Source organism: Dendrobates tinctorius, unplaced genomic scaffold, assembly GCF_039654945.1.
Source record: "Dendrobates tinctorius isolate UK_male_01 unplaced genomic scaffold, ASM3965494v1 ptg000062l, whole genome shotgun sequence".
NCBI lineage: Eukaryota > Metazoa > Chordata > Amphibia > Anura > Dendrobatidae > Dendrobates > Dendrobates tinctorius.
This window is the reverse complement of record NW_027361730.1, coordinates 33,649,511-33,672,853: the sequence shown is the minus strand read 5'-3', so window position 1 is coordinate 33,672,853 and position 23,343 is coordinate 33,649,511. Positions and strand designations below refer to the sequence as shown.

The 23,343-nt window shown below is 39.4% G+C and overlaps 1 protein-coding gene across 3 annotated transcripts in view; it reads left to right on the top strand.

Annotated features, from left to right (window-relative positions):
• The window catches only part of RORA (RAR related orphan receptor A), a 504,081-nt gene extending 489,940 nt beyond the window's left edge, over positions 1–14,141 (top strand). For all 3 annotated transcript variants that reach the window (XM_073579504.1, XM_073579505.1, XM_073579506.1), the window contains 2 exons: positions 677–789; positions 3,754–14,141. In XM_073579504.1, the coding sequence (XP_073435605.1) occupies positions 677–789; positions 3,754–3,918 (278 nt within the window). In that variant the 3' untranslated portion in view covers positions 3,919–14,141. The remainder of the gene's footprint in view (positions 1–676; positions 790–3,753) is intronic.
• Positions 14,142–23,343: the final 9,202 nt, after the last annotated feature.

Below are 23,343 nucleotides of genomic sequence, written 5' to 3'. Positions count from 1 at the left end.
AAAAAGTAAAATGTTCATTTTTTCCTTCCACTTTGCTTTAGTTCTCATGAAGCACCTGAATGGTTAATAAACTTCTTGATGTGGTTTTGCACACCTTGAGGGTGCAGTTTTTAGAATGGTGTCGCTTTGGGGTATTTTCTGTCATATTGACCCCCCAACTTTTAACCCATATAAGGTCCTAAAAAAAAAATAAATATGTTTCCAAAATTGTGCTGATGTTAAGTAGACATGTGGGAAATGTTCTTTATTAACTATTTTGTGTGATACTGCTCTCTGATTTAAGGGCACAAAATTTAAATTTTGAAAATTGCAAAATTTTCTAAATTTGCTAAATTTCCATTTTTTTCACTTATAAACGAAAGTTATATCAAAGAAATTTTGCCACTAACATACACCAGGATCCGTTGACACGTTCCAGAGCTATAACCTCATAAAGTGACGGGTCAGAATTGTAAAAATTGGCTTGGTCATTAAGTACCAAATTGGCTCTGGCACTAAGGGGTTAAAGAGTATATAAACCTATTATTATTTATATTTTTATCAGCCTTGCAAAATTATGAATTTTTGTTATTTAATTCATTACCCTATTTTCCCTCATTCTCCCCCTAATGATGCTGTTTTAACTGCTTATTTCAAAATCCTTAAGAATCTGTTTCATATATCGCATTTTAATCAGATCGTTCATGGCTGCAAGAGAAGTTGAAGATTGAGAAACTCCAGCAGAAGATCCAACTCACACTGCAGCACGTTCTTCAAAAGAACCATCGTGAGGATGGAATCCTAACTAAGGTGAGCTATCATCTTTATGCTCCTCAGTGGGTTTTCTGCTCCTCTGAACATAAATCAGATAGTTGAATGAAGTTGTGCATCACATAGCATGACTGTTCTAACCTGACCCTCATTCCCACCCTCTCTTCATTCGTTTTTCCCATTTCCCCTTCATTCCTCCTTTTCCTGGGGCTATAGACTATATGATTTAGTAAGGCCAAAAATTATGATGGTGGCAACGTATAAGTGACCTTTCCATGTTTTTGCATCCAAGTGTCCAAATCTCTTCCTGACTTTAGTCAAATAACGCTTCTGAAGTCTTAGTCTCTGGTCACACTGTCGTCAGGGTCACGATGGATCATAACTGATAAGTCATATCTGTTATGCCTCCAGAAAGAAACATAGATACCCTGCTGCCTGTATGAACAGAGCCATATCTAGTTAACTAGCTACCTTGTGTTACTTCCATGGCTATGGTCCTCAACCAGAAGAGGCTCTCATGATTAAGCTAAACTTAAAGGGGTTTTGCTTTATGTATTTCAAGCTGTTCCAATTGCACTCCCCTGTTCCTTTTTAAGCAACTAAATACAGTCTGTAACAATTTCATTTGAAGATTAAAAAGATCGAGACTGGCCATTAAATTTTTGCCTAGATCTAAATCTCAAGGGGGGGGGGATGCCTCCCGAATTTTCAACTCTGTCATGCTGCGGCTGTGCTGGGGCGGATGGTGGACTGGTTTCATGGTGCGAATCAGAAGTGTTGGGTCACACTAAGTCATTCCTGTCGTGCCTAGACTTAACTTCTCTGTCCTGAATTTCTAAGCACTTTCGTTCTTCAAAGGGACCACTCCTCCCAGTCAGTTTATCTTTTCAGAGTTTGGGACCAATTGGTAAAGAAACTTAAGATTTCTAAGATTCCAGGACCTATGACACCGATCATTGACAATCCAGAATTTCCCCCTGGAGTTGGAGTGAGTAAATTCCTGGACTTCAACTATAAAACTAGACTCCATCAGGTCCTTGCAAATTTCAGAAATATACCATCGCTAAACAAGCTTAAAGCTCTCAACCCCAATCAAACCATACCTTGGTTTTCATACCTCCAGTACCGTTCATTCATTGATGCCCTTCAGCCGTTCTCTGTGCTCAAGTCTGAGCCTTCTCGGTTTGATTTGTTGCTGATCAGAGAAATTGCACTCAAGCGTACGATCTCCGAAAAATATTATATTTTGCCATCTCAGACTAATACAGAGCTCCTATGGTTCAAGAAAGAGTGGGAGAGATTGGGGTGACCTTCTCGGAGGAGCAAAGGAACAAAACTTTCTTTTGCACACACAGACCCATTGGCTTTCAAAGGTCAAGAAAAAGTTACAAAATCATAACTAGATGGTAACATTGCCCAGCAGATCTTCATAAGATATTTCCCCCTGTCTCCAATAAATGCTGGAGATGTGAAAATGCTGAAGGCACTATGCTTCATATCTGGTGGGAATGCTCTCAAGTAAGTGGCCTCTGGAGCAGTCTTTGATGTTCACAAACACATTACAGGGGAATCATCATCTAGAACTCAACAGATTGGACTTCTTTCTATCAAAAGAGGATTGCTGAGACACTGTTTATCCACCACTAGAACAGTCATTCCCAGATACTGGCGTTCTAGAATCACTCCATCTATCCAAGAATGGTCTCTTGAAATGGATTTTTGTGTAGAATGGAAAGACTCTCGGCTCATAAAAAATTAGCTCAGACAACTTTTTCTGTATTGGCAAGGATGGATTTTATTCCAAGATTGCCTGGAGTACTCCTCAATCCTTCTGTTGTGATGAAGACACCATATATTGTAATTGTACATACCTGAATCTGGGTGGATTCATAAACCTTGCTCATCTCTTCCTCTCCTCTTGACTTTTCTATTTTGTTATAATTTTCTACTAAAAGGTCTTTCCTTCCTTTGCCAGGCTTGACAAAGCCCAACTTGATTGCAAGAAGTTAATGAGCAATTTGTTAATATGTCATACTTAACAAAAAAAAAAAAGGGGCATTCTGATATGTGATTTGACGTTAACATATTATCTTGATATTTTTGAAACCTTTTGACAGTATCACTGAAAACTACCTCTTTGGTTGTATTTAGAAATGCTATATGCTGTTCTCAATTAATAGATTGGTTTATGAATAAAAAAAAAACAATTTTAAAGGGGTTATGCAAGACTTAAAAATTGTTGACTTTTCTTAGGCCGGGATCGTATTTTGTTCTTGACAGACGTCAGGGCTGAAAGATGAGATTACAGCTGAACCCTCAATGGGGCTACTGATTTTAGTGTTTCAAACAGTCACTTTGTTCTCTTTATGGCCTTCATTTGAATAGTGTCCACCTTTAGCAGGCACAAATGTGCAAATAACCGCACTTTTGCCAACCTCAAGAAGGTGGATACTGTTGAAATAGAAGCCAGACAAAGCAAATTGTGACTCCATTTACCTCAATAACGTCAATGGCTCTGTTGAGGTTTCTGATTGAATCCCGGTTTTGGGGGCATCAGACTGAATCCTCGATGGAACCACTGACGTGTGACAAAAATGCAATGTGAACATAGCCTTAGAAGGCGTCAGACAAGAATTACACTAGGCTATTCATCTTAAAACCTGGATAACCACTGTAAGTACTCAACTATCTTAAAGCACTTTGGAATCCTTTCTTTACTACAACTTTTCTTCCTATTATAATTGCAATTAGCACTTTCTTGTAACATTATATACATTTACTCCATGGGCGTTTACTACAAGTAACATTTGGGAGCAAAGCTTCTAATAAGCGGATAATGGACACAGTATGTCAGCATGGGTAATATAAAGCTAATTTGCGGCAGAAAGTAATTAGGCTATTTATGTTGTCTGGTATGTTTATGGTTTTGTATAATTAAACTCCAGGGGTTGATATTGTTTCTTCTATAATAAAAGCTTTGTCGTTTTATGTTTTTTTTTCCAGTTAATATGCAAAGTCTCCACCCTGCGTGCGTTGTGTGGGCGTCACGCAGAGAAACTCATGGCGTTTAAAGCAATATATCCAGACATTGTGAGACATCACTTCCCTCCCCTCTACAAGGAACTTTTTACCTCTGAATACGAGCCAGCCATGCAACTGGAGGGATAGAAGGGTCTACGGGATGGCACCTGGAATGCACAACAGTTTCATGAAAGTATAGTCGTGCACACACTCGTGTCTGTGGACATGAGAACGAGGAACCAAGACACTTTACGCAAATCTGGGTACTGGAGGAGAGGGTGAGGGGTGACATGCTGAGACTTTTGTCCTTGACCTCTCACCCCCCCCAGGGATATTGTTTACAGGATGTTTTGGAGAGTTTAAGGACCAATCACAAGGCAGGCTGGTAAGAGAACCACACCTGCATTTTTAACCATGAGACTTTTGAGGTCTCTAGCAATACAAGCAAAGTAATATTTATATATAAATATATGTATTACAGGGTACTTGGGCATGAACATTTATATGGCTAAAGAGATCTTTAAGTGTAGGGGCCGGATGTAGGCTTCTTCTGGTCTGTTTCAATACGGCACTTTTTTGTTTTGCACCTTTTTACTAATTCCTACTGCTCTTCTCCCTTTGTTTAGTGAAATGTGGTTGTTGTTTGTTTTTCTCTATTTTTTTCTTTTGTTATTTTTAATTTCTATTTTTGTGTGCACATCAGGAAATTGAGACTTAGTGAAAAAAGCAATAGATTTTTGGGAGTGTGTTGGAGCGGTTACTGCTGCTGTTTTTTGAGGGATTGGTTTAGGGAAAAGGCTGGTCCAAATAAACTGTTTACGATTCCCATAGTGATGGTACCTACAGGGTTTAAATTGGTCCCTGCGTCATTACAATGGGATGTGTAACCAGCCAGGTGTTCGACTATAAAGGTACAATTGGTGTGTAACACTGCACTGGGATGGACAAAGCCCATCTGCCAGAGATTCCATGTCTCATTGTGTCACCTTGCATTACTGTAACAGGACCGAAACTTGGTGAAATCATGAAAATTACTTTTTATCCAATAGAACTTTTCAAGGATTATTCTTACTAAAATTTATGTCATTACCAGAGATACAAATACGGACTATCATATCTACCATACAACCGTAGGTGATGATAGTCTTCACCTTATTCCAGAAATGTCTTTTTTAATGCACAGTTTCTACCAAAACTCACCTGAACTAATTATCATTTGGAAATTGCCCATCAGAAGTGCCACTAGTCCTTAAAAAATGGATTACTCAATAGAATATGTTTATCAATTAAAAATGAAAATTAAGGAAATATGTTACTAAACACATATCCTTATAAAACTAATGACAGCAATACATGAATGTAAGGAATACTCCATTTTACAGAACCCACAATGTATGCAAAAATACGCTATACTTTGCAGTGAGATTGTTACATGATTTATCCAGGGCTATATTATTTTGTTACTATGAGCCAAAAAAACAGCTATGCAGTTGCTAACTACCTGCCTGTTCTATCCGGTGGCAGCTCAGAGCGGCAACTGTGAACGTTCCTGCTGGCGATTCAGCTGCACATTATCAGAGCAGCGGTTTGTCTTCCGCGCTGCTGTTTACTGGGCATGACTGCCGACATTTCCCGCAGTTAGGTAGCGGGAAGCCGGCTGTCAATCAGCATAACATGGACAGTCACGCTCCATCAACAGAGCAGCCCGGAAGAGAAGTAGTTGCTCTGTTGATGTGACGTCAGCTGAAGTCTCAGAATCACCAGCAGGAGCGGTCCGCAGAACAGGCAGATAGGCAATTATCAACTAAATGCCTGCTGATCTTTTGCTATGGGCCTAAGAACCAAAATAGTCCTGGATAACCCCTTTAACGTGATAATGATGCCTTTGTTTTCTCCTTACATTCGTCAAATCCCCGTGAACTGCAAACAGTATTAAAAAAATTCTGAACTGAATATAAGACTATGAATGGAAATTTATGCATGGAAAAAAATTTCATCATGCTTCAGTGTAGCAACCTTGGAGAATTGGTGGAGTTGCACTCATTATTTGCTGAGAGGTTTCATATGACACCACCATTTTTTTTCTTAGAATTTCTTCATTGTGTTTTTACCTAAGAAAAAAAATTAGAAGGAAGAATAGCAGGAGATCAAATGTAAAAGCTGCTATGGGACATATATATATATACTCCCTATTCAGACTTGTCGATTATTGTATAATTATTAGAAACCTCAGCTTTCCTAAAAGGGTTTTCCTGGAATTAAAATAAGGGATCACTTATTGATTGCTGTGGGTCCACCACTGGAAAAGAGACTCCTGTTCTTGAGAATCCGTTGTGGAAATTCAGACCTGTACTCTGCTTTTTCCAGCAATTTCATAGACCATGAATGAAGCGGAGTTCTAGCAGGTGCACTTCTGTTCCGATAAAGACAGAGCTGTGCAGAGTCCTGTTCTCAGGATCAATCGGAACACCAGTAAGCAGTACGTGGACAGGGGATATCATATCATTCTAGGAGTTCCCCTTTAAGCCTGGGCTCACACATACTGTATAAATATTACCCAGATTTCAGCTAATACAATCCTCCGTGAATACAGGGTATTTCGGCAACAGATAGGACATGCTGTGGGTTTTAAAATCATCACATTGCAATGTGGTTTGCAGAATTCCAGTGTGGATTGCACAACAGAAGTTTCCCATAACAGTTCCTCCCTTGACCAGGGAGTAGAGTGTAGCCCAGCAGAGCTGCGGGAAGTATCGGTACAGGAGTGTTAAGAGACTGGAGAAGTGTCATTATTCAACTTTGTTTAATTTTTATGCCATTCTTAGCCTTCAAAAAGTTGTCAGTTATTTAATCTCCACCCTCCAAGGATAATAAGATGAATCTGCTGGATTTCTTCCAGTCTACACAGCAAAGCTGATAAGCAAGGACATGGCAGCTTATTGTGACTCCCTTCATTGAGAAGGATTTTTTTTCTATAGACAATAAAAAGGCGTTAAATGTAAAAAATTGTAGATGGTTTTATAAGAAAAGCCCTCAGTTAAATTGTCTGATTTTATGGTCCCCTTAAACATTTTAAATTTAAAAACCAATATTATATATCTAAATATGTAGTATGTTCAGCTAAAAAATAGTTTTTAATGCGAAGTAAAAGTGCGAATATATTTTAGGTAAAGCTAAAACTGGGATTTAGGAAAGAAAAAACTGAGCAGCAGTTTATTTAGTCTGCCAGGACTAACATGCTTGGTGATTAGAGACTAGTACAGTCAACGACAGCTGATGTGCCTCAGATTGCCTATATCGCTGCCTTAGACAGTGTCGCCATCAACCTTATAGTATTGTAACCACTAGTAGTTTTGTATAGTTTGCTTGGTGACACATTGATCTGGAATGATGAATATTTTGGCAGATGGATCCATTGTTGATTGTACAATCCCAAACAGCTATGTCCATGTAAGTTTTGCAGTTGCGTGTCTGTGTGTATGTTCTGGCTGCTTTAAGTGTTAAGATGCGTATAATTAAAGTGGGGAGGGGTTAAAAATTACAATATTTAATACGAAGCCTGGACCACTTTAGAAAGCATAATAATAATGAAAAAGTATATTTTTTTAACCCTTGTATAAATATTTAAAGGCACTTGAACTATTCCTGCAATAAAAATGTGATTTGTTTAGCGGTCATAATGATAAACAGATTTTTTTGTAATGTGAAAAAGTTACAAACTAAACAATTATTGTGCAAATTTTATAAGAAAAAAAAAATCAAAAGTTAAAATTTGTATTTTCAAGAACTGTCTCTGGTAAAAAAAAAATGCAAAAAAAAAGCTAACAAAAAAAAATTGTTTTAAGTTCCTTAAATGTGCCATAGCCAAAATGTCACTTAGCTGTATTCAGATATTGTTATAATAGTGTTAATGTGGTGTGATGAATATGCTGCAATTGATACAAGGATTGAGTGCAAAGAATTTCAACAAGAATTTTTCATATATACATATAGAAACCTATCCAGACTGCTATCAATATGATGGCCTAAATAAATGCCCATATTACTCTAGTTATACAGTGCTCCTAACATTCTAGTGACACAAGATATTGAAGAAAAACTTGACTTGTTCCCATATGTTTAAATAGGCCTGTTCCGCTGGCGTTATTTCTTACTTGGAATAACTGTAAGATCACATCTATCTCTATAATTTTGTGTGATATGATGGTCAGCTTTATTTTTTGGAGCAGCACGTTTACCTGTTAAATAACATTAGTTCAGACAGTACTGCCTCTCCGCCATAAATCTTTCTTGTTGAGTTTAGGCTCATAAATTGCTGAATGCTTCCTGTCTCTTATTTCAGAGAAGTGTGTTCTATGTCAATACGTAACGGTTTTGGAGTATTCCGCTTCTACATCCTCTATGTATCACTGTACATAGCAGGCTGCAGAATAACTTAACAGTGAGTCCATCACTTAGCCTGTTCAGATGACAGGATTTGAAAGTCTTGTCTCTCCTAAACCATCTTTTGAATGGATTTATTATCAAATCAAAATGGAACTACATGTTTACTATGACACATACAGGCTGTTGAAGCAAAACCGTATAAAACTTTTAAGGCTAGATTCCCACAATGGTGACTTTTTGATTTTGCAAATTTTCTGCACCTATTAAAAAAAATAGTTTTTCAAAAAAATACGCAGTCACCAAAAACTCATAGAGGAAACATCACCTAAGACAGCCCTATTGCAAATAATACATGATTTTAAATTTAAAAAAATAAAAATAGCCCCCAAAGAAGTCCACATTGTTTATGGTTTACTGTCATCAAAATTTATCTATTTGTTCTGTTTCCTAATTTTAATACCTACGTGAATTTTTTAGTTTTTTAATGAAAGAGCCCATATATTTAAATAGGGAAATAGTTGTTACAGTATCACATGCATAAAATTCAATCAATGCCTCTAAATAGTGAATTTATTGGCATGACATCCATTTTGTAGACCTGGCTCTAGGGGAAGGTGAATGGTATGAGATGACTGAGCACTTGAATACTGCCCACTCAGGAGTCTTCTCGTCCTTGCTATGGACTGCAGCACATTCATTTTGCATTCTTCCCTCTCTTATAAATTGTATTTGCTTTGAAACATTCCATGAACCCTTCTGTAATTGTTTAAAAAAAAACAACCATTTTGTTTGCACTTTTTCCCCCCATTCCTTCTAATGTGCAATATGTAAATAGAATATGTAAAATATATAAATACACCTTGCTCCCTCAGGGAATTACTCATCCATCTCGCTAGGCTGTCACATTGGAGAAGATGCCAGAAAGGGGCAATTAAACTTTTTTTTTTTGTAAAGGGAAAAAATGTCAGTTATCCTTCATTACACAATGGAAAGTTCTCCCCTGTCCAGACAGATATAGGGTTAGTAAAAAAAAAAAAAATGGTTTTGTTTTGGGGGGTCAAATATGCAAATTGTCAAAACAGATAATGCACAAAACTATAGAGAACAAGCTAAAAAAGAAGCTTGGTCCACCAAATTCATTGTCTAGTGTTTCTTTAATTGGCATTGAGTTGGTTGTAATAACTTTTTTTATATGTGGCTGGCTCTACATTGACTACTACTGTTATTTATGTCACTTGGTGCCAGAGGGCACTCTCTACTAAATGCCTAGGTATAAATACATATCTATACACGTTAAGGCTGCCCATGCATATTTGTTATCTCCACAGATAATCTGTGAGCTATGGAATCTGTGTACAATCTAGAACATAAGGACACCATATAAATGTATTGCCCAAAAATGTTTTGCCAATGGTGCCAGCTGCTCGTGCCGCCATAATAACAAACGGTATATGTTGGGCTTAGCAGGCAATTTAATGTAGATGAGAGAGACCAGGAGTGATAACTGTTGGATGAGCAATTTTTTTTTTTTTGCTGCTGTATATCATCTACAGCCCCCTATTAAAATAATAATGTAAGACAAATATTGTATGTGTTGTTGGATGGCACAACTAATTACACAATATTCGATGTTACCTAATTTGCTACATAGGGATTTAGTTGTAGAAACATCCCCAGCAATAATGTTATTCCCTAATTGTTTATAAATGGGTATATATGTAATTTATGTGTTTAAATACTTATCAGTCGTCATCTTCTCCGGTTCCCAGCGCTGCTACGTCCCTCTTCTTAACCAGGTGACCACTACTAGCACTGGACAGCTCACAGTATGTCTTCTGTTAGAATCCGCTCATTGCTTTTCCAATGTAAGCCTCCCCATCGTGGCTCTAGGATCTAAGGGGTAACGTTTCTCTTTGTGGAAAGTGGCATGCCAAGCCTGGCATGAGAGGCTTTTAAGCTTTGCAATGCTCTCCTGGGAAAGTAAATATGCAAATTGCCTATTATGAGAGGAAGAGGACTAAAACTCTAGTGCCACCTATTGGAAGTAACAGTCCTAAAAGTCAATATCGACCTTTTAACGACCCTTGCCATATGACTTTGGCTTTTATCCTAACTCATATGGTAAGGCTCGGTAAAGAGTCGATATTGACATTTAAGATTGCACTACAGTTCTAGTCCTCTTCCTTTCTGAAGAGGCAATTTGCACAATGAGAAAGTAATCCACACATAGACACTGTATGATCTGTCATATGATTTAGAAGAACCATATGGAACATCGCTTGGGAACCAGAGAGGATCTATATATACTGCAAACATATCGCTAAAGGATTGCGGAATAATATTTATTGCTGGGAGCGCCTCTTTAAGCAACTTTTAGGATGTTAGACTTGATTTTGATTTTCCCTTTTTATCTCATTTTATTTTGAGAAAGTTTAGTTTAAAAAAGTTGAATAAAAACTTTCCTGGAAGTTTAAAGACCTCACAAGGATAAACTAAGCGCATGGCAAATGTAAATACAACATCAAAGACCTAGACAGTCATCACTTTTGATGAGGAAATCCATGTAATTGTATTTTCTCTTCCAACATGATTGTCAGCAGGTTAGTGACATTAGTCCTTGAAGTGGACTTTCTCATCCATTACCAAAACTGCCAATATGGCTGGCTTAGTACACTACTTGTCACTTGCCATAAATATATAATTTAACCTGATGTAAATGCCATTGCTCTCCTGAATCTGGAGCTGGTTTTCTTTTGTTCCTGCATGTCTCTGTTCTTCAGATATGGCCCTCTCTTTCTGGTATTGCAATCTAGTCCATTGAGCCAAGTGGGTGTGGTTCCTAATTCTTCTCTATGGGAGTCTTCTGTGACCACACCTAGTTAGTAAAAAGACTAGATTTAAACAATAGGAAGAGAGCCACAGGATCAAAAATTACTTTTAATGAGAACATGTCACTCACCATAAAATATGGATTTTTTTTTTCACCCGATGTAAAGTTTGAGGAACAGCTTATGGCTGTGATAGCGCAGTCCTTGCCCCCAACTAAGTAGTCAATCTCTATTTTTCTGGTTTACTTTTCCAGACATGCGGCACACATTGAGGATTCCAATATATAAGTGACAGATTCCGTTTGGTCTGACTGGAATGTAGCACCTTCACATAAAGCCACTGAAACATTGAACGTTAGCAGTGTTAACATTGTAGATAGTTTGATTTTTATTGTTCAGCTGTTTATTCTGTTTTTTTCGTTTGTTTCTGCAATTTAAACCATTTTATGTCTCCACGTATATCAATATATATATAATAAATATGGATCCAATAAATCCACTCCGAGAGGTTATCCAGCCATAAATAACTGAATGTCGAAGCAATAAACCTACGTTGTCTTTATCTCTTGAAAATACACCGGCATGTTCACATTTTTTTCTGCTCTTTGTGTCAATATGAAATTTCTGTTTTGTCTTAGATGGTTTTAGTCTTGTGAACTATTAGTGTATATTATTTGTTTTAACGTTTTTCCAAAATTGGACAGATGAGTACAGACAATAGGAAGGTTAGAGTGCGGCCATCCAGACGGGGCCTTACACTATGACAAACTTTACATTATTATTTCCGGTGTTGCTCAGATTACACATGATACATTTTCCTTTGATAGGTTCGGCATGGCAGTGAATCACTGGTGATAAATAGAATAATTGGATTTGATAGCTAGTTATGTTCTTTTCTAAGATAAACTCTATCCTTATGTTTCACATTTTAAAATGCATGCAACACATTATTTTTATACCTTTTTAATCAACCTCTCTATCTGATCAGTATTCAGGACCAAATGTAAGATACTCACCAACTTTTGCTGGAAATTGTATAGTTTATAGTAATTAGTAGAGAGGTTAAAAGCATGATGAGGCTAGAGAAGTACGATATGTTTTCTACCCCCTGATTATTACATTTATAAATAAAAGCTGACCTTGGTCAGGGACCGGACGTCCAAACAATTAGTTATTAATGCCAACCCCGCCAAATATCATGTAATTGCAGCAGGTTAAGAGCGATAAGCTTAGTTTTCAGAGTTTTCCCCACTTATTTTGTGCATGTTCTGCTTGTAATGTCTGCAGAACTTCTAAATTGCTTACGCTCACATTATTGAGCCACTCAATGGTGGGGAAACCATTGTATAGAACTGCGGGGATAAAAGAAAGCCCCATCATTCTGGTAGCCTATAGGAGTTACTTACTGCTTTTTTACTTGGTGAGTAGTGAACAAAGCTAACCGATCCAACCTTCTTTCTACAGGAATCTTAAGCCATTACTAAAGATGGGTGAGCTGATGTTGACATTTGAGTCACCTGCATCCAACCAACCATCTCTTGCAATGGCTAAAGACTAAATTAGTTAGCAAATTTTGATTCACTAAGTTAGTAAATTAATTCACTACTTTCTAGGAATCTTCATTTTAACTATATATGGTAGAACCTTAAAACACCTAGAAAAGCTTTCAAATCTGTCAAATATGACATGCTTAATGGGCCTGGTCAAGGAAATGAAATGAGGTGTACCTTAAGATATATCATCTGCCTTGTCATTATGACTAGACTGTGGATTATTGGGAGCAGAGACCTCCTTAGGTCACTATAGCAAAGGGGCCACAAGGCTCTGCTATGTAATGTGTCTCTTTGATATCCTTCTGATTTTCTGTTTTGTCTTCAGTTATGATCTCATTGAAATGTCCATTGTAGTCCTATAGATTTAAATAGGAGTCAAAACTTGGAAGTATGGAAGCCCAAGAGATATTCTGAATGGTCATCGTGCTGAGACATAGAACGTTGTGGTCATAAACTATCTTAAAGTACTCATACACATTAGAGCTGTTTTCAGTGGGTCGGAATGACTCCCACCAATGGTAGATGGCATGTTTGATTTTATCATGCCCATTTCCTTCTCCTAGTGGGGTCCGGGAGTAGCTCATTCCCCTCTTCCCAATTTAAACATATACATTCATACATAAGGTGAAGTTGGGAAGAAAAGCTGTCATCCAAATGAGCTTTTCACTGATTCACTGGAGGTCTCTCGTCACCAGTACAGATAAAGGCGAACCTTCCCTTTAAGACTTATCCAGACCAATAATGAATAAACCCTAAGCACCAACTGATGCACTTTTCTAGTTTCATATTACCATATGACAAATATATATACTTGAATAAAATGTTTTCTTTGCCTGCTTTTCGATGTGACCAGTTAACTAACGGTAAACTACTGACCATAGCACAGCTCATTGTAATCCACCCGCAGAGACGTGAATTGACCAAATGCTTGGCCAGGTTTGTAGAAATCTTGATATTACAGAGTTAAACTATTAATAATACAACTTTTCATACAAAAGAAAAAATCTACGCATATATTTTAATTAAGTTAAAGCGAATCTTTCATGTGCTGGAAATATGAAATAAAGTCCACATAATCATGCCGTCTAATGAATATACATGCAATCTGTACTCTGGCAATATACAGGCTCTTTGTATCTACACATTATATGTTTCTACTCAGTGACACTATATATTTGTTTGACTCACTTTCTGTAAGATGTTTGCCAGCTAAACTTTGCAGGCATCCTTGGCAGATAAAGAGGGTATTGATATCACTATATGCTGTTAAATGCCATTTAAGTATGCTCTCTGTTAAAGGCTTGACAGAGCCTGATCTGTTAATTCTTTGTGTTTTTCTTGTGTGGTGCTAGCTTATGGTACATATTTTGTGATCAAAATTCAGATCCCAGTTTTTTGGGTCTGTTCAATTTTGGCTGACTATATAAATATATACATAAATATATATTTATAAATATATATATATATATATATATACAATAAAACTCTGCACCTATCTGGCAGGTATCTGTATCAGACACTGAGTCCAGGGTATTCTTCTCTAAATACAATTAAATACAATCAAACTGTAAATTATTCTGCAATAAATTTAATCAGGAGCTGATCCATGTGCGTGTCTGTGTTGTTTTGTAATCTCTCTTCCCCTTCTGTTATGTTTTTTTTTATACCGTGCTGAAGATCACAACGAGCAGGGGTAGACAACATTTGCAGCACATGACACTGAAGAAGTTTAATGTTACCATAGCGTAATGCAGTTTAATATATTATCATTATGTATTGCTGGTATGTAGACAAACATTAAAGGGAGTCTGCCAGTAGTCGTCTATATGTCATGTAGGTCATAGGAATCTGCACAAAATGATACGTTGAAATATGTAACCCAATATCTTATGCCTGAGAAATCCACATTTTTCTTAAAATGTAAATGAGCTGCTCAGGACTATGGGCTGGGCACTGATCTGCATGAGAATCTGCCTCTGGAGATTATTCTAAATTGAAGTAGGCGTTACCAGTGTGATGTGTAATGGCTGCTCTCTGCTCTCCTGATCTCATTGCAGAGCTGTGTGAGATTATAGCTGACACATCTGCCGGTTCCTCTGAGGTTCCATCTCACAGGCAGTCAGGGTTGCAATATTGTTATAATACAGCAGAGCTGTGAGAGCTGCAGCAAATGTGTTTTGTAAGGAGACAAATTTCAGTTCTCCTGTAATGTTAGCTACATGTGTCACACTGTTAACTCCTCCTTTTATTTACAATGAGCTCTGGAGGCAGATTCTCATGCGGATCAGTATCCGACCCATATCCTGGAACAATTCATTTACATAGTCCAGAAAAATTCACGTTTTTCTTTTAAGACATCAGATTGCAGATATCAAGGTATTATTTTATTAAACTTCCTATGACCGACATGCCCATATAGACTGCTTCAGAGGGTGGATCCTACTGACACATTCCCTTTAATTAAAACATAGGTAAACTGGTAATGGACAATAAGCAAATCCTGTAAAGTCTGATACTGCCAACTATATTCTGACCATTATACATTTGGATGGTTAGCAAGAAACAAGGCTTTACAAGTTTGAGATCTTTGCACAATATTTTTTTTTTTTTGCCTAGTTTTCATGAAACAGAAACTAAAGTTTTCTACACAATTTAGATTTGAATACTTTTCTGCCCAATGATGGCAAAAGTATGGTATTCTAGGAGTGTGATAACTTTATTGGCTAACCAGAAAATTACATATTATTTTTGTCATCATTGGGCAGAAAAGTATTCACATCGATTTTTCTGTTAACACTGTATCATAATATAATTTGTTATTATACATCATCTACACAATTTAGGAAACTGTTGAAGTCTTGAGGTAACATGAAACATAACAGTAACATCCACATAATAAGAAATATTTTAGTAACTGTTTTAGAAACTTAATAAGTGACCTTAGTGTGTTCTGTAGGCATATAGGTGGTGGTTTGTTCCTAACACAATGATGGACTCATTGGGTGAAAGTGGGTGGACTAGAGAGAAAGGAAAGAAAAAGGAGTAGGAGAGAGAGAGAAAAAAAAGGAAAGTTATGGTGGGATTGGCATACTTGTTGGTAAAAACATCAGATAACAGACCTGGGCTACCATCATGAAGGCATACATTTTATACCCAAAAGTGGAGTTTTTATCTTTTTGGAGGTTTTGTTTAAGAAAGAAAACACCATGTTTGGCAGAGACGAGCCAGTGAGCCTTTTTTTTCTAGAATGTGGAAAGGAGATGAGAGGACCAGAACCAATATAGAAGGGTGTTGTCTTTTTTTCCCAGATCAGCACAAGGTGGATACTGTGGAAAACAGAGATTATGTGAAGCATCAAATGATTGGGCCCCAAGCACAGATACTCAAGGCATCTATCTATCTATACACACACTGCTCAAAAAAATAAAGAGAACACTTAAACAACAGAATATAACTCTAAGTAAATCAAGATTCTGTGAAATCAAACTGTCGACTTAGGAAGCCACACTGATTGACAATCAATTTCACATGCTGTTGTGCAAATGGAATAGGCAACAGATGGAAATTATTGGCAATTATCAAGACACCCTCAATAAAGGAGTGATTCTGCAGGTGGGGACCACAGACCACATCTCAGTACCAATGCTTTCTGGCTGATGTTTTGGTCACTTTTGAATGTTGGTTGTGCTTTCACACTCGTGGTAGCATGAGACGGACTCTACAACCCACACAAGTGGCTCAGGTAGTGCAGCTCATCCAGGATGGCACATCAATGCGAGCTGTGGCAAGAAGATTTGCGGTGTCAGCCAGCGTAGTGTCCAGAGGCTGGAGGTGCTACCAGGAGACGTGGAGGGGGCCGTAGGAGGGCAACAACCCAGCAGCAGGACCGCTACCTCAGCCTTTGTGCAAGGAGGAGCACTGCCAGAGCCCTGCAAAATGACCTCCAGCAGTCTACAAATGTGCATGTGTCTGCACAAACGGTTAGAAACAGACTCCATGAGGATGGTCTGAGTGCCCGACGTCCACAGATAGGGGTTGTGCTCACAGCCCAACACCGTGCGACCCTCCAAAGAAATGCCACCCAACACCATTACTAACCCACTGCCAAACCGGTCATGCTGAAGGATGTTGCAGGCAGATCGCTCTCCACGGCGTCTCCAGACTCTGTCATGTCTGTCACGTGCTCAGTGTGAACCTGCTTTCATCTGTGAAGAGCACAGGGCGCCAGTGGCGAACTTGCCAATCCCGGTGTTTTGTGGCAAATGCCAAGCGTCCTGCACGGTGTTGGGCTGTGAGCACAACCCCTATCTGTGGACGTTGGGCACTCAGGCCATCCTCATGGAGTCGGTTTCTAACCGTTTGTGCAGACACATGCACATTTATGGCCTGCTGAAGGTCATTTTACAGGGCTCTGGCAGTGCTCCTCCTGTTCCTCCTTGAACAAAGGCGGAGGTAGCGGTCCTGCTGCTGGATTGTTGTCCTACGGCCCCCTGCACATCTGGTGTACTGGCCTGTCTCCTGGTAGCGCTTCCAGCCTCTAGACACTACGCTGGCAGACACCGCAAACCTTGCCACAGCTCGCATTGATGTGCCATCCTTGATGAGCTGCACTATTTGAGCCACTTGTGTGGGTTGTAGAGTCCGTCTCATGCTACCATGAGTGTGAAAGCACAACCAACATTCAAAAATGACCAAAACATCAGCCAGAAAGCATTGGTACTGAGATGCGGTCTGTGGCCCTCACCTGCAGAAACACTCCTTTTATTGAGGGTGTATTGATAATTGCCAATAATTTTCATCTGTTGTCTATTCCATATGCACAACAGCATGTGAAATTGATTGTCATTCAGTGTTGCTTCCTAAGTGGACAGTTTGATTTCACAGAAGTTTGATTTACTTGGAGCTATATTCTGTTGCTTGTGTTCACTTTATTTTTGAGCTATATATATATATATATATATATATATATATATATATATATATATATATATATATATATATATAATTAGCTTTATATGTCTTATTCATAAAAGTGACAAGACAGAATGCTGGCTTTGCTGGAAACTGCTGAGGACGTTTAGAAACATTTTACACTGATTTCCTGGGGGTATTTATAGTAATGTACTGATACTTCACTATTTCTGTGAGTATACAAATACCCTGTCTTTGTGTACCAGACTAGTTTTGTACACTCACTCTGTATACTCTTGCCTCTGATGCATCCAATTTCACCAGTGCTGGAAGATCTGAAGACTAGTGAAGAGCGAACGTGCTCCGATAACGTCTTGCTCGGGTGTTATATGAGCATCTGGGCATGCTTGTATATTATGTTAGAGTCCCTGTAGCTGCATGATTCACGGCTGTTAGCCTCAGCACAGACAAAGATTGCCTGTTTATTAGGGAATCCCCACATAACACCCGAGCATGCTTGGATAAGACGGTATCAGAGCGCGGTCGCTCTTCACTGATATTGACCCCTTGTGTCTCTTTCCAAATGAGCTCTCCCAAGAAATAGGTTTCCACAACTCTTAATTAGTGGTATCGATTTTGTAGAGTGTATAAGTGCCACCTATAGTAAGTACTGAGAGATGAGCAGTAAGTCAGGTTCTAAAGAAATCTATGGAATTTGATAGTTACGTAAACCAGTAGTGATAGAACTGTAACAGTTTGTTTTAGATTGTGATTAGGTATGATTTTTGGACGATAGCGCAACAATTTTGAGACGCTTGAATGTAAGGCCCTGCAATTTGGGGCATATCGGAGAATTACGGAGGCTGTATATTTGGAAGGTGACAGAGTACAGGGTGGGTCCTTAAGAATTGCCAGATTTAGATGGTAGGGAGTTGAGAATATCCTAACAGATCAGAGTTCAGTAAATATTTGTAAAAGTATAGTTACCACAGACAGTTAAAAGGGTATTCTTAAGTTGTTATATTGTTTTAATTATCATTAAACTAATTATCATCATTAAATAAGCAAGTTTGCAATTGACTTTCTTTTCTATCTGCTGTTATTTTCCTGCAATGAGAGCTTTCATAAAGTGTACAGCTGATTTCCATGGAGCTTGGCTGCTAGTGTCTGCCAAGACCCTGGCAGTGTGCACAGTAGTTACATTTCAGAGAAGCGTGAACTCCTAACATATAAGTCAGCTCTCTCCGGTCCATTGATTTCTACACAGCAGTTAGCTGCTCACCTCTTCCTCCTCAGCTCCTGACAAGCTGCTGTTATAAATCTTGCACATCTACTAGACAGAGAGTGAAATAAGCATTCTACACAGCACCAATTTTCTAGGCAAATATATTTCTAATTGTGCTATTAACATGAAATTCTTACCAGATATGGGTAGCAACCCATCCAATCCACACAGACAAAGAAATCAAAACATAGGTGTACATAAATTAAGTTATGTGTAATAATGAGAAATTATAGAGGGACAAAATATTGAACACATGAAGAAAGAGTTTCAAAAAGCCATGGAACATCATGACACCAGCTGAAATATAACAGTATTTAGAAAGCAATCCTTCCATTTAGTAAAAAATATCAGCTGGTTCAACTGGTGGCTTATCAGAAGGTGTCTCATTACAATGGTGCCACACAAGAAAAATCAATCTTATGATGGGTAAAACCAGTGAGCTATCTCAAGACTTTTGCAACCTTATTGTCGCAAATCATACTGATGGCATTGGTTGCAGAAGAATTTCTAAACTACTGAAGGTTAAAGTGAGCGTTGTTAGACCCATAATTCGGAAGTGGAAAGAACATAATTTCACCATAAACCAACCATGGCCAGGTTCTCCCCGCAAGATTTCAGACACAGGAGTAAAAAGAATTATAAGAAGAGTTATCCAAGAGTCAAGGACCACATGTGGAGAGGTACAGGAAGACCTGCAATCAGTAAGTAACTCGTACAATTGTTTCAAAGAAAACTATAAATAATGCACTCAACCTCCATGGCCTATATGCATGCTCACCACGCAAGACTCATTGCTGAACAAAATGGAAAATAGTCTGGTCAGATGAGACCAAAATTGAACTCTTTGGATGCCAAAATACCATCTTTGGAGGCCAAAAGGTACTGAATATCACCCCAAAAACAATACCAGCAGTGAAGTTTCGAAGTGGGAACATCATGGTGGGGGGCTATTTTTCAGCATACGGCATTCCCAACACCCAGCATCTGGTCCTCCAGCATCAGCTGTTTCCAAAGCAGTTCTCCTGGTCTGAGCTCTCACTTTCCTGAGCTGTGTGCTTATTCAATGAAACTGTTATCTTTCTGTGCAAACATAGAGATCTGTTATGATTGGGTCATCGAGGAGAAAAAAAGCAAAATAAGCTAAGTCTCAGAAAACCAGAGAGGTTGGTAACTCTGGGAACTATGCAGATTGCAGATCCCTGATCCTACCATACAACTAGCAGCAGCCGTGGAGCGTAACTACGATGTTCCTAGACGCTTCGTCACAGCTGGAGGACTAAATAAGCCTGAAGCATGAAAAGGGGAAAACTAACTGCCCCAGAGCAGACCCCAAAGGAATAGATAGCCCCCACACATGTATTGACGGTGAAACAAGATGAAGGCACAAACACAGGCAGGAAAATAGGCTGAGCAAACGATGGGGCCCAAACTAACTAGAAAGGAAAGGAAAGAACTGTCTGCAACCTGCAAAAAAACCCTACAAAAATAATGTCCAACACTTCTGATAGCAAAATTAACCCTGAAATCACTAGACTTCTCCCACTATATCAGCACTCTGAAATATTCTGAGACAGAGCAAAAAGAGACCAAACTAGTAAGGGACAAACAGCAAATTGGCAAAATACTGATAAATAAGAGTGGAAATTCAGCACAGCCCAAAGCCGGGGCTGGCTGACCACACAAAAAACTGAATAGACCAACAAAATCAAGTGTGAACATTAGCAGAAAAACTTAGGTTTAGATGACTGGAACAGAGCTGAAAACCAAGAGCTGATAAGCCAGAAGGAATCACCAGCAACTGAATAGGGCGTCGGCTGTCTTAAATCCAATCTGAGACTCCTGAGGTCCAATCGTCATCCTCATTCTCAGGTGGCAGATCTCCACCGATCAAATCAGCCTCAGTACCTCCTGTTACCATCAGAGGGAGTCTGGAAGGAGAACTCACAACTGGTGAACCAGAGAATGAACTCACAACAGGAGTCCTGGCGTCTAACCTGGGTAGGAGCAGAGTAGCTTGAGGACCTGCTGGAGGTGGAGCAACGATGAAGAGCTAGGTGCGCACAGGACCTACGATCATGTGACCGCAGGGGCGGGGCTTAGCGTCCTACTACTGCAGATTATATAATATACTCGCTACAGGAATACTGAAGTAGAGGAGAGGGGAACTCAGGTCAGGCAAGCCAGGAGGTCATACACAGGGCGGGCAGCGAGGTACAGGAGGGATAATCACAGAAAGGTCAATACGTAGCCAGAGGTCATACACAGAGCGGGCAGCGAGGTACAGGAGGGATAATCACAGAAAGGTCAATACGTAGCCAGGGGTCATACACAGGACGGGCATAGAGGTACAGAGTCAGAATACAAGAGACGTTAACCGTGATAGGACCGAATCAAACACCAAGCAAGCATACGAAGACAGGCATGAAGCACAGACAGAACAGGGTCGGGCACACTCAGCTAGGAGTACAAACGACAGGGGACGGCTCCTCCATGAGGCTATAAGAACCCTCCCCAGATCCATAGAGAGGCTTCCCAGATTAACTTCTGCACCGCTTAACCTGGAGCCTCAGTAAACCATGACAGGATCTTGTAGCCATGCCATGAATTTGAAATTTTAACAATTTTTTTTCACCCAATTACTATTATTCACTAATAAAATATATATTTAAAAAAGGTTTGTGAAGAAAATGTTATGCTATATGCTCAATTATTTTTAAAGAAATCAAACTTTGTATTACTGACTGTCCTCAGGCCAAATGCCAGCTCTCCATCGAAGCTTCAGTCTGTGTTTTGACTGCAGCGGTGATGTCACGTCGTCAGCACTGCAGCCAATTACTGAGTTTAGAGGCTCATGCTGTCCACATGGGCAGAGCAGCTGAGCTTGGTGATTAGCTGCTGCACTGTTGACATGACTTCACCACTGGAGCCAAACAACAGAGACCGGGGCAAGATTTATTATTGCACTAGCTGAAGAACCCGGCGTTGCCTAGGCTTAGTAACTAACTGTGGTTAGTTATAGCAAATTATAATGATTGTATTGCACATAAAAACATTTCACATCATATATTCAACACTACAGATTTGCAACACAAATTAACTAAATGATTACCCAAGTATTGATAGCATTTTATTTTTATTAGGTCAGCATTTTTACCTCATTATTTATAAGCTAAAGCTTGGAAAAAAACAGAGGAAAAGTATAGTAGAAACACGTCACCACTTCTGTATTTTTGTCCCACTTGTGGTTTTGGCTTATAAATACTGAGGTAAAATACTGACCAAATACTGAACGTGTGAATGTGGCCTTATACACAGACTCCCCCTGCAGCGCCTCACTCTTCACTATACATGGCCTCATACTGCAGCAGCACCTGACTTCTCTCAATTTCGCCCTCAGACCTCTTCATTTTCACCTCACACCTCTCATTTTCACCTCACACCTCTCATTTTCCCCTCACTCCTCTCAGTTTCCCCTCACTCCTCTGTTTCCTCTCACGCCTCTCAGTTTCCCCTCACTCCATTATTTTCACCTCACTCCTCTCTTCCCTTCACACGTGCCCAGCAACTTCATGTTATGAGCACAACAGTGTAATCCATGAGGCTCCTCCCTTCCCCTTGACGTCATGCCTCACAGGAGCAACTTCATTCTAGACACGACGTAGCTAGATATGGCCTGTGCCTGCTGCGTACTGATACTCTGAAGGCGGCGGCCCTGATTGTAGCTCGCAGCGGCTGGGACGTTGGTGAGTTATGCAGGGTGGCATTCGAGGCGAATGTGTCGCCGCCTGTGTGCGCTAACAACATGGGCCTTTGCGTGAACGGGGCTTTGCGTGTGGAGTGAGTGGCTATGTGGAGTGGGTGTGGCTTGATACATACACACATGCATACATACATTCAGCTATACATATATATAGCTCAATGTGATCTTAGAAATTGTTGGCTTTCCATAATATTTGCATATTATTTTCCCAGAGGAGCATTGCACGGCGAATAAGTCTCCTTACCTTGACAAGCCACAGCTGGCATGTCACTCTCCGCAAGGAGAAACCTTACTTCTTAGACCATAATATTTGCGTAACTATTGTCCAGATTAAAAATAGAGCTGGCAACACTGCCCAAAATTATTTTAATTAAAGAAGTAGGCATAGGTACTGTGGTACAGCAAAAGGTGTTTTACTGGATGGGAGATACATTTCTCCCAGCAGGTTAATGTTTGGCCGGGATTTTCCCTAAAGACAAGGACCTGCGATGATGTCATGGTCACATGATCAGTCCATGTGATGTCTACCTCACCTGTGGGAGGGGTTATGGGCTACGTAATGGAGGTTGGTATTTGGCACATGGTGAGTGTGTGTGGAAAATACAGGAACTTGGCTGGAGTTAGCCTGAATCTGTTTGTTGGACTGCACCTGCTGCAGAGCTATAGCAGCAAGACTCCAAACAAACCCTGGGAATGGCACCTGGCGGATGTCGCTGACCTGGCAGCCGCTTAGTTAAGCCCATCCCATGCAAGGGTGAGTCTGGGACCAGTGGTTCTCCAAGTTGGAGTATATTTGTGTTTTTCCGTTACCTTTTTGTTAACCTGCTGTCTTAAAGTGACATTAAACCA